Below are 12,147 nucleotides of genomic sequence, written 5' to 3' on the forward strand. Positions count from 1 at the left end.
GAAGCCCAGATGGCTTCACCTCTCACAACCTCTGCCTCCTGGGTTCAAGCAATTCTCCTGCCTCAGCCTCATGAGTAGCTGGGATTATAGGTGCCCACCACCATGCCCAGCTAACTTTTCTACTTTTAGTAGACATGGGGTTTCACTATGTTGGCCAGGCTGGCCTTGAACTCCTGACCTCAGGTGATTCACCTGCCTCACCCTCCCAAAGTACTGGGATTACAAGTGTGAGCCACGGCGCCCGGCCAAGCATCCTCTTTCTAAGTCACTCAACCACGAGTATGAATTGTTTGCCCAGATTGCTTCGCTCCATTGTAGCTGATTTCAACCTAGTTGTAAGCCTGGAGCACCTGGAGAAATCAGACCCAGGTGGGATCTCAAAGGTGGAGAGGGTGGGAAAGGAGCAAAAGAAAGAGAAGGGGTGCCAAAAGGGAGGGACGCAGATTCCAAAGACATACCTGGCCTGTCTGAAGTTTGCCTCCTCCAAGAAGGGAAGGCAGCATTCTCCCGGTGCTCTCTCCCTCCTTCCCCGTGTACTGCGCACATCTCCTTCCCAGACTCAGCCCAGTTGCCAACAAAAGCAAGCTGCAAGTCCCATAGGCTAGTCAGATGCCCAACAACCCCACACAAGGACACTTATGTGGGGAATTGTGTCCCGAGTCCCAAACGACCGACCGCCCAGTGTGCTGTGGATAAGCAGTGACCACAACCAGTACCACCTGTGACTGAGTCGGGGGGGGCTGCTCTCTAAAAACCCAGCTGCGTGCCCTCTGGGACAAATCAGGCCACCTGGGGCTCCTTCACATCCGTCCAATGCTGCGTTAAACGCACTTTTAACCAACTTTGTCAAAATGCTCAGCTTGTAAAGTTTTATCGTAGGCCCTTGTCAATGCTTCAGAAATAAGCCTCTGACAGCACGACAGAGGAAAACTCCATCAAGAAAGAAAGGAAAGAAAGGAAGAAAGGGAGAAAGAGAAAAAGAAAAGAAAAAAGGAAGAAAGGAAGAAAGGAAGAAAGGAAGGAAGAAAGGAAGAAAGGAAGAAAGAAAAGAAAGAAAGAAAGAAAGAAAGAAAGAAAGAAAGAAAGAAAGAAAGAAAGAAAGAAAGAAAGAAAGAAAAGGAAGGAAAGAAAAGAAAGGAAACAAAGGAAAAGAAAACAAATAAGCCTCCAGGTCATTGCTTAGAAAGAAAAAGAAAGAAAGAAAAGAAAAGAAAAGAAAAAAGCCTCCAGGTCATTGCTCCTCTCTGTCTCTGCGGGTCCACCCCCATGGCACCCTCCCCCCTCCCCGTGGCACAAGGTTACAATGGAAAGTGCCTCAGCTGGAAAGGTCTCAGAATGTGGCTCAGGGCAGCCACAATCTTATCAGGAGCTTTTCTATTTGGGATCAGGGGAACCGGTGACTTTCCCAGGCCGATAAGGCGGGACCCAAGTTGTATATAAGGGGCAGCTCATGCTGCTGTTCTGCACCTTCCTCCCGTCTTGCCGTCTCCCTCGAGTTGGAATCCGGGAACAACCATGAAGTGGCTGCTGCTGCTGGGTCTGGTGGCGCTCTCTGAGTGCATCATGTACAAGTGAGTCCGGGTGGCGTGGGTGTGAAGACGCTGCCTCTCACATCACCTTCCTTTCCTCCCGTGTCTTCCTTCTTCCCTTTTTCTCTCTCTCTCTTCGGCTGTCTCTATCTGCCTTTTCTGCGTCTCTCTCTCTGCCCTTTTGGGAGGCAGCCCTGCAGACATGGTTAAAACTCGGGCCCAGCCTGAGTCTGGTTCCCAGCTCCAGCCCTAGTCAGCTTAACTTCTTTGCATTATAGGGCAGAAGTGGGAGCTTCTCCCTTCCTTCCTTCTTCCTCTCTTAGACCAGCTTCCCTTCCCTTCTGGGGCTGCCACAGCACCCAGTCAGGAGAATCTTTGCCTAATTCCTCTTCCTTCTCCAAACCACAGGGTCCCCCTAATCAGAAAGAAGTCCTTGAGGCGCACCCTGTCCGAGCATGGCCTGCTGAAGGACTTTCTGAAGAAGCACAACCTCAACCCAGCCAGAAAGTACTTCCCCCAGTTGGAGGCTCCCACCCTGGTAGATGAACAGCCCCTGGAGAACTACCTGGATGTGAGTGTGGGCAAGTGGTGGGGCCAGCTCTGAGGACTTGGCAGGCAGGAAAGAGGGTGTCCCAGGGGTCTTGGAGGATGGGCCTGGGCTCTGAGGCTCCAGGCAATGACCCAGAGTCTGCCCCCTAGATGTCAGTTGCCTGGGGCAGGCAGGAAAGCTCACAGTCAGAGCTGTTGCTCTTTTGTTCATTCATTCATTCGTTCACTCGTTCATGCAATGTTTATTTCTTCTGAGAGCCTCGTTATATGTCAGGGCGTGTGCTGGGCTCAGTGGGAAACAGCGGTGAACAAACTCATAGCCTAGGAGACAAACACAGTAATCAAGGAGTCTTGCAAACCAATGAAAAGAGCAGGCAGCAGGAGGACTACAGAGTGAAGCTGTCACACTGCGAGAGTCTGCCACTTGGGCAGGGAGCCTCCCTGGAGCCATGCAGGAAGAGTGGGACTTTCCAAGAGAACAAGACAGAACTCCGCATAGCCTGATCCCTTGTGCCAAACCCTGTAGCAGGCGGGAGCACAGTGCATATGAAGGAGAGCCGAGAGGGAGGGAAGAAGGGTGCTGCAGACTGAGGCCCGAGGAGCTGAGGGGTGGACAGAGAGAGGCTCCATTCTAACTGCAACTGATTTATCTTAAACAGGGGAGTGACAAGATCAGATCTGAGTTTCAGAAAGATCACCCTGACTTAATTATTTGAGAGCCGATAGCAAACACCCTGCCTTCCCACAGATATTGTATGTCCCCTCTGTGCCTGGCACAGGGCAGAGGGCACAAAGCAGTGATGCCCGTGGTTCAGAGATTGGCCTCTGCCATCCAGCAGACCTGATGAAAATGTGGGTCCTAGTGCCTCTAAGCCACAGGACCTTGGCCAAGTCATTTAAATACTCTGAGCCTGTTTCTTGGTCTGGAAAACAGAACCACTAATATCTACCATCAGAGGTTGTTGCCAGGGATTAACACAATCATGTTTTCTGGAGTGCTTAGCATGGGGTCTGGCAGGCCCTTGGTAAGAGGCTTAGTTAGCACATTTATTTAGTTAACAAATATTTAACAAATATTGGCACCTCTCTAAGTGCCAGAGGCTATGCAAGTTGCCAAAATGATGGTAAATAAACAAAGTTCCTGGAGCTTATACTCTAAAGGGGATGACAAATAAACAACCATGTAAGATAATTTCAGGTAATGATGACGGCCATGATAAATTAATTAATTGGAGTATGGGGAAAAAGAAGATAAAGAGGGGGCAAATTTAGATAAAGTGGTCATGGAAGGCCTGTTGGCAGAGGGGACATTTCACTAGAGATCTGAATGACTGATATTTGATAAAAGGATCAGCCAAGGAAAGATCTAGAATAAACATTTTCCTAGCAAAAGGAATAGCCAGTGCAAAGGCCCTAGGGCAGTAGTGACTGGTCAACGCCAAAGAACAGCAAGCAGACCAGTGTGGCGAGAAAAGAGTGGGCAAGCGGGGAAAATGCTGCCACTAAGAAGAAAATACTGGTTGATTGGCAAAGGCAGGTGGATCACTTGAGGTCAGGAGCTCCAGACCAGCCTGGCAACATGGTGAAACACTGTCTCTACTAAAAAGACAAAAATTAGCCGGGCATGATGGCACACACCTGTAATCTCAGCACCTTGGGAGGCTGAGGCAGGAGAATCACTGGAACCCAGGAGGAGGAGGCTGCAGTGAGCCGAGGTCGCGCCACTGCACTCCAGCCTGGACAACAGAGCGAGACTTGCCTTAAAAAAAAAAAAAAGAATAAAAATTCTGGCAATGCCCTTTCTTGCAACCTGCTGTACACACCTAGATGCAGAAATAAGAAAACTGGACAGGTTTCCATCTTTAGGTGGCTTGCTTAGCTTCAGATACACAATTTAAGGCACAAGCACTGAAGCTGTCACTTGCCCAGTGCTAGAAGCTTCCACCCCCATCCTCCGAGAACATGCACTATAAGGATGGGAAGACTGTGACAGACAAGACAACAGCTGAAGAGGGAACAGCAGATTGTTAGGTGCTTGTGGTGCTTAGCAGAGAGCAGAGGGTAAATTGGGGGAGCAATCAGGGAAGACTTCAAGGAAGAAGGGACGCCACAGCTGGGCTTTGAAGGATGAAGGCAGTGGCTGGGAAGAGAAAGACAAGAACTGTGAGGAATGAAGGAAAAGGTGGAGAGGCGGACTGAGGAGATGACCCAGAGACAGCCCCTAGGGAGGCCTCGACAGAGAGACCCCGGTCCGTGAACTGCCCTGTCCTGGCCTCGGCAGGTGGAGTACTTCGGCACTATCGGCATCGGAACTCCTGCCCAGGATTTCACCGTCATCTTTGACACCGGCTCCTCCAACCTCTGGGTGCCCTCAGTCTACTGCTACAGTCTCGCCTGCCGTAAGTGCCCAGCCCGCCCTACCCCACTCTTGCTCCCCAGCACCAGCCAACCCTGGGGAACCCTGAACACCTGCGGGCTTCCGACAGCTCCCACCTCAAGCCTGCTGGAGCCACTCAACAGGCATTTATTGAGCACCTACTACATGCCAAGCACTGAGCTCAGATGCTCCAGGGTAAAGGGATGAGTGATGTGATCCCTGTGGTCAAAGACTTCACAGTCTGAGGGCAGAGAGAAGCTCTCCTAAATAACCACAGCCTGGGAGAGGAAGTATGGGGGGCCCAAAGCAAGACAGGGCCAAAGGGCTGTAGAATAGCCCACCAGGAAAGAGTCCAGTGTGAGAAAATGGCTCCAAAGCCTGGCTAGGACAGGCTAGAGGTCAGTGCTGAGCTCATTTAAAAAAAGAGAATCATTGGTTTGCTAATGAAAGAGAGTTTGTCTTTGGAAGTCATGAACAATGTGTGTTGCAGGTTCCTTCCTCTTCTAGTGTTTTCACCTGAGTTTTAATGAAGATGAGGTGCCTGTGGCATTGTCCACATCATAATGGGAGGACTGGCGGGGGCTGGAGGGTGAAAGCCCTTGTCACTGGGCAGCCACGGGCCTGCTCCGCTCGATGTTGGCCTAGAGGGGTCCCCAGGAGGCCCTTGGGGTTGGCTGGGGACCTGCCATCAATGAAGGGTCCCAGTAGTTCAACGAGACAGGACAGGACCTGGGGTCTCTTGGGGTCCAAGGGTCTTGGGGGAAAGGTCACTGCTCACCTCCAGAGCCCGTCCCAGGGCCAGGGTACCCCGTCCCAGGAAGACATCCCAGCTCATGACCTTCACCCAGCTCAGAGAATAACAATCACCGCTTGTCCTTGCAGTGGATCACAACCGCTTCAACCCTCAGGATTCCTCCACGTACAAGTCCACCAGCGAGACAGTCTCCATCACCTACGGCACCGGCAGCATGACAGGCATCCTCGGATACGACACTGTCCAGGTGGGCACCTGCAGGCTGCCGCTGCATCCCGCCATGAGGCACACCCAAAATAAGCTTATTCCAGCAAGATGGGTCTTGGTGATCACAAATGTAACCTGATTGGGGGTGCAGGGTGGGGAAGAAGCCGCAGACATGTCACAGACATTGCTAGCTGGGGTGGCAGTGAGTAAAAGGGTGGGGTGCCAGGAGCCATAAGCCAGCCCCAGCTCCACCCAAGCTGAATGTTATGGAGTGTGGGGAGAGTCAGTAAAGGCTCAATTCTCTACTGGCACCTCCTCCTCTTCCTTCTTCTCCCAACATGCAGCACCCCCAAGTCACGAAATCTCCCCAAGCCCTCCCTGTTACTTTCGGGGCATGGCAGGGGTCAAAGGCCCTGATTTGCCTGGGGTCTGCTTTGCATTTGTTCATCAGAAATACAAACACACAGTGACCATCTGTTCTCCAGCAAAATCTCACCCTGAGTCATAGACTGTGGCCATCTGGAGATCAGCTACCATGGTTACCTCCAGCAGAGCAATGAGCATTCCAGGAGACAGTCCCTCTCCGCTCCTTCCGGGCTGATACCCTGGAAGCCAAGTCCTGCATGAGATGAACCAGGGTGGCTCTGGGCCTGAGGCTGGCACCCAGAGCTCAGTGAACATGACCTGACGGTGAACATCATTTCGGTTCCCCCACCCAGGTTGGAGGCATCTCTGACACCAATCAGATCTTCGGCCTGAGCAAGACAGAACCCGGCTCCTTCCTGTTTTTTGCTCCCTTCGACGGCATCCTGGGGCTGGCCTATCCCAGCATTTCCTCCTCCGGGGCCACACCCGTCTTTGACAACATCTGGAACCAGGGCCTGGTTTCTCAGGACCTCTTCTCTGTCTACCTGAGCGCGTAAGTTGGGTAGAGAGGGGCCTCCTCCCACCTCCCCCTCCACAGGTCACAGTGTTCTGGCCCAGCAGGAGCTGTCCAAGGCTGCCTGCGATGGAGAGGGACTTGGGAAGCAAGGGATTTGAAAGTCAATGTCTGAGGCTGGAGAAATGTGTCTTTGGAGAGTAATGGTGCCAAGTCTATCTCTGATGGGCCATGTGCACTCCATCTTATTTTACCAGCATCTTTGTCCCCTTGATGTGCACAACTCAAATGTCATCAGCCATTTGCCCCTCAGTGCCAGTTCCCTCATCCTTGGCCCGCAAAGATGCCATTGAAAGTGAATACACTTAGCCAGGCGTGGTGGCTCATGCCTGTAATCCCGGCACTTTGGGAGTCTGAGGCGGGAGGATCACCTGAAGTCAGGAGTTCAAGACTAGCCTGGCCAACATGGTTAAACCCCGTCTCTACTAAAAAATACAAAAATTAGCCAGGCAGGGTGGAAGGCACCTATACTCCCAGCTACTCAAGAGGCTGAGGCAAGGAGAATCCCTTGAGCCTGGAAGGCGGAAGTTGCAGTGAGTCAAGATTGTGCCACTGCATCCTAGCCTGGGCAACAGAGCGAGACTCCATCTCAATAAATAAATAAGTAAACAAACAAATAAAATAAAGTGAATACACTTAGACCAAAATTCCATAGCACAAAAATGAAAAGATTTGATCAAGACGTATCATGAATGATGACATTTTTCAATTATGAAAGCAAGTTTCTTTTAAGACTTAACAAAATCCAGGTTCCATGTGTGACGTGGGCTAATTCTAGGAATGAACAAAGAATAAATGAGCAAACAAACAAATGAACTAAGAATAAAACGAATGTCAGTTTGGGCTGAGTAGAGTGTTATGCAAGAATACCTGAGGGCATCCTCCAGTTTCTTGAGAATTCAGCTTTCCTCTAACACTCACGTACGTCGTCCTCTCTTGAAAGGACTCGCCGTCATTCCTGTGTTTCCTCGCTTGGTGACTACGCGTCTAGGTCCTCACTATATTGCATTGCACTGTGAGATGTTCACAGCAAAGGTTGAGTGGGTTCAGTGAGTGGGGTCATGTTTTAGAAATGGCCAGTTCTCGGATGATTAATTTCTTTTTTTTTTTTTTGTGACTGAGTCTCGCCTCACTGCAAGCTTCGCCTCCCAGGTTCACACCATTCTCCTGCCTCAGCCTCCCAAGTAGCTGGGACTACAGGCGTCCGCCACCACACCTGGCTAATTTTTTGTATTTTTAGTAGAGACGGGATTTCACTGTGTTAGCCAGGATGGTCTCGATCTCCTGACCTCATGATCCACCCGCCTTGGCCTCCCAAAGTGCTGGGATTACAGGCGTGAGCCACCGCACCCAGCCCCAGATGATTAATAGCTTACTGCCATCTACATTTCCTTCCACATCTAACCTGAAACTGCAGAGATTTAGAAAATGAATATTGCAATAACAAGGACTCCTGCAGTTTACAACAGGAAGGCTCTTTGTCATGTATTTCTCTTGGCCAGTTAATGTCCAAGGTGGCTCTGAAACGTCATCTGCCTTTATGAGCACTTAAATATTTCATGTGGGGCCATTGTATCTCCCCAGCCAGATCCGAGTTTCTCAATCTGGGCACTATTAACATTTCAGACCAGCATAAGTCCTTACCGCCAGGGACTGTCCCGTGCACTGTAGGATGTTTGGCAGCATCCCCAGCCTCTACCCATGAGATGCCGGCAGCATCCCCTACCCCCACCCAATCATGACAATCCAAAATGTTTCCAGACATTTTGCCTGGGGTCAAAACTGCTCCCAGCTAAGAACCAGTGACTTCCACCATCAAGTCCTTAAGAGCCAACACTGTCACGCATTTACTTCCCTGGGGTCCCTATGGCAACTAGAGTAGGTACCACGGTGGAAACCACACACTCAACCTATAAGGCCTGTGTTCTTCCAAACGTAATGCCACCACTCCCCTACTGTGTGACCTTGGGCAGGTGGCCTCACCTCCCTCAGGCTCAGTGTCCTCATGGTAAGTGGAAATAACAGTGACAGTGCCCACTGCATGGGCCCTGGCCTAAGAGGAAAAGAAACCACATTGGTCACACCCCAGGACAGCCCTGGAAAGTGCCCAATCAAGGGTAGCTCTGAGGAGGCAACAGCAGATGTTCACACAAATGGACCAACAAAAAAATTCATGTCTTCTCCCCTCACTTTCCACAGCGATGACAAGAGTGGCAGCGTGGTGATATTTGGTGGCATTGACTCTTCTTACTACTCTGGAAGTCTGAACTGGGTGCCTGTTACTGTCGAGGGTTACTGGCAGATCACCGTGGACAGGTGAGACTGCCATGGACGGGCAGCATCCAGGGCTGGGCCCCAGATCCCATGTCCTTATGGATTCATAGCTAACCAGCTTTCCAGAATACCCCCAGGAATAGCTGCCACAGGGGAACACACTCCACGGGGAAAGTGGAAGTGGGCCAAGCTACAGAGACCCCTAGAAAGACACCTCCCTGCAGGAGGAGGGAAGAGCTGTCTGGGAAGCCGAGACTCTGCAAGGGTGAGATAGCCACTGTCCTCCTACTCACAGAGGAAGGACCATCCACCAGCATCCCTGGGGAGAGCTGGGGGACCCATCTGTCCACACATCTCACAATTTAAGGGGCCTGTGAACCAGCACACGCTCCTCACACTCGAGGAAACATGTCACTTTCAGTCTAGAAGTGGCCAAAATGCCTAAGAAATTGTGTGAAGTCACTTGGTTCCACCCTCCCCTTCAGGGCCTCCCTGGTCTCTCTTGCAGCTTCATTTCCGCGCTGTTCTTCCCCCAGCTAGCCTGCTACGGTGCTCAGTTGTGTGGGTTTTCCCAAGAATGAACAATTTCCCAGGACAGAGACTTTCAGTACTAAAACTGGGACCAGCCCAGGCAAACCAGGACACATGGATCACCTCATGTCTGCCCAGCCATGCTAGAATTTCACCAGCTCCTCCAACTCCTGCTCCAGCCCTGTGGTCTCTGTCCCACTCCGCATACTGTCCCCTGATGACGTCCTCCTTCTCTCTTCACCTGCCTGGCATCCCTGGGTGTCTGCTCCCCTGGCTGCTCCCCTCCAACACCTCTCATCCTGGACCCTGTTTTTGTTCCCTGCCGCATGCCTGGCTTATCATCTTGCCCTTCTGCCAACATTACTTATCTTGCCAGCTAGGCCGGGAGCTACCTGCAGCCTGGAACTGTGAGGCTGTCTTGTTTAGCTTGGCATTTCCCATGCCTGGCAGAGAGTAGGCACTTGCGGAATATTTGTAGAGTAAATGAATGCGGGATGAATGAGTGCGTGAATGATAGGAACAGAAATTTCACGCATCGGCCAATGGATGGGTGGGAAAGAAATGTCCGGGCTCACCTCCTGGTTCCCCCTTGGAGAGATGTACCCCTGAGGGCTCAGGGACCTTAACTTGCTTCTTGCCCTCAGCATCACCATGAACGGAAAGACCATCGCCTGCGCTGAGGGCTGCCAGGCCATTGTTGACACCGGCACCTCTCTGCTGACCGGCCCCACCAGCCCCATTGCCAACATCCAGAGCGACATCGGAGCCAGCGAGAACTCAGATGGCGACGTGAGTCCAGCCCCGACTGCTCTGTTCTACACTCAAGTAGTGGGTGTGCCAGGCAGAAGCGACGAAAACGCTTCTAACTTTTCCACCCTCACTCTTTCCAGATGGTGGTCAGCTGCTCAGCCATCAGCAGCCTGCCCGACATCGTCTTCACCATCAACGGAGTCCAGTACCCCCTGCCATCCAGTGCCTACATCCTGCAGGTGAGGGGGCTCTGGACCATCCACTAGAGGGGTTCACACAGAATGTGGCCACAGAGTACCCCTCTGCAGAGGGAAAGTGCACTTCCACGAGCTGAAGCCAAGAGGCAGAGGCAGACGAACATCTGCCCTAGACAGCCTCCAGAGAAAAAGAATATATTAAAAACAAATGCAGGAATAAGAACTCAATACAGCCCCCTAAGGGAACAAGTGAAGCAAAGGTTAATGGAGTGAGGTTAAAGGTCCATTTGGACCCCTGGGTCCAAGTCCTGGGTCTGAATTACTAGCCCATTGATTCTGAGCAAGCTACAACTCATCTCACCCTCAGTTTTCGCATCCAAAAAGTAGAGATGGCAGCTTTCCCCACCCTCAGAGTGCAGTTAGGTTAACCAAGTGGGACTGATCACATCAGACCTACCAAGGGTTGGGCAAATGGAAATCCTAATTTCCATAGGCTGGGGCTTCCGACACTTCTACCGTCTCTACCAAGTAGCAAATCTTTAGCTATACGAGCCACAAGAAAACTCTTTCCCTTCTGTTATTATAAAGTCAGGTGGAAAACTAATTTTGCCAGTGGACTCCTGTCACTCAGCAAGAAGCACTGATGCCTGGGCTCCCCCACTGATTCTCATTACATTAGGAGAGGGCAAGGCCTGAGCAATGGGATGGGGCTGCGGGGGTTCAAAGCTCCCCAGGTGATGTGCAGACAAGGTCGCAGCCCAGTGACTTATGAGGCAAGAGGGCTAATAGCTCATCGGCTTTGTCCCTGACCAGATCAGAATAATAATGAGAAAAGGCTGTGGCGGCAGGCTTTTCAAACTCCTTCCTAGCAGCTGAATTCTCCCTAAGCCCCTTAGCTCCGATGCTGATGTCAGGGTTCGTGCGCCTGCCAGAAACACCAGATAATGTCCAGTAACGCGTAGAAACCGGTCGCTCAGTGGACAGCTTCTACAGGCCCACTCCAGGCCAAGAACAGCCGAGTCCCTGGACACTGAGCCAGGAAGCTCCTCCTTGCATGTGCCTTACAGCTGGACCAGGGCGCCCTGGATATTTATCACCCAGCGCCTATCACTGCTGAATCAGTGTCCCAGCTCCACTTTTATTCTCCTTTTCTCCAGAGCGAGGGGAGCTGCATCAGTGGCTTCCAGGGCATGAATGTCCCCACCGAATCTGGAGAGCTTTGGATCCTGGGTGATGTCTTCATCCGCCAGTACTTCACTGTCTTCGACAGGGCAAACAACCAGGTCGGCCTGGCTCCCGTGGCTTAAGCCTAAGTCTCTTCAGCCACCTCCCAGGAAGATCTGGCCTCTGTCCTTCGCCCACTTTAGATGTATCTAATTCTCCTGACTGTTCTTCCCAGGGGAGTGTGGAGGTCTTGGCCCTGTTCCCTGTCCTACCAATAACGTAGAATAAAAACATAACCTAGTGAAACAGGTTTTGTGGAGCTGCTTCTCTTTGCTGGTCTTTTTCCTTCACATCACTGGGGATAGAACGCCAGGGCAGGGATCAAAATGACCACATCCACTTGGATGGCACCCAACATAGTGACCCCAGCAGCGGACACTTCATGATGGAGCCAGGAAGACAGAGGGGCTTCAGGGGGTTGTGCTGCAAGCATCATAAAAAGACCTGGGGGCTAAAAATGCTGGGCTCATTGTCTTCTCATAGAAGGGACACTGAGAGCTGAGATCATGCCATTGTACTCCAGCCTGGACGACACAGAGAGACTCCAGCTAAAAAAAAAAAAAAAAAAATAGGGCACGGAAGCTCTTAGTTGAGGGAGTCAACTTCTTACTTCTCCCAAAGCCAATAAGAGATCATGAGAAGGCTGGGCACAGTGGCTCACGCCTGTAATCCCAGCACTTTGGGAGGCTGAGGCGGACAGGTCACCTGAGGTCAGGAGTTTGAGACCAGCCTGGCCAATGTGGTGAAACCCTGTCTCTATTAAAAATGCAAAAATTAGCTGGGCGTGGTGGTGCATGCCTGTAATCCCAGCTACT

General features: G+C 51.4%; 1 protein-coding gene across 1 annotated transcript; it reads left to right on the forward strand.

Annotated features, from left to right (window-relative positions):
- Positions 1-1,344: 1,344 nt before the first annotated feature.
- Positions 1,345-11,578, forward strand: LOC129483055 (pepsin A-5-like). The gene is made up of 9 exons (XM_055279890.2): positions 1,345-1,571; positions 1,938-2,100; positions 4,360-4,477; positions 5,338-5,456; positions 6,136-6,335; positions 8,556-8,672; positions 9,806-9,950; positions 10,052-10,150; positions 11,266-11,578. The coding sequence occupies exons 1-9, from the start codon at positions 1,516-1,518 to the stop codon at positions 11,413-11,415; spliced, it is 1,167 nt and encodes a 388-aa protein (XP_055135865.1). The 5' UTR covers positions 1,345-1,515; the 3' UTR covers positions 11,416-11,578.
- The last annotated feature ends 569 nt before the right edge of the window (positions 11,579-12,147 follow it).

Source organism: Symphalangus syndactylus, chromosome 1 (assembly GCF_028878055.3).
Source record: "Symphalangus syndactylus isolate Jambi chromosome 1, NHGRI_mSymSyn1-v2.1_pri, whole genome shotgun sequence".
NCBI lineage: Eukaryota > Metazoa > Chordata > Mammalia > Primates > Hylobatidae > Symphalangus > Symphalangus syndactylus.

Bases quoted from the DNA above. Each gene is read 5' to 3' on its own strand.
- LOC129483055 (XM_055279890.2), top strand. From the start codon at position 1,516: ATGAAGTGGCTGCTGCTGCTGGGTCTGGTGGCGCTCTCTGAGTGCATC. The intron at 2,101-4,359 runs GTGAGTGTGGGC...TGGCCTCGGCAG, and splicing joins CCCTGGAGAACTACCTGGAT to GTGGAGTACTTCGGCACTAT. The intron at 5,457-6,135 runs GTGGGCACCTGC...TCCCCCACCCAG, and splicing joins TCGGATACGACACTGTCCAG to GTTGGAGGCATCTCTGACAC.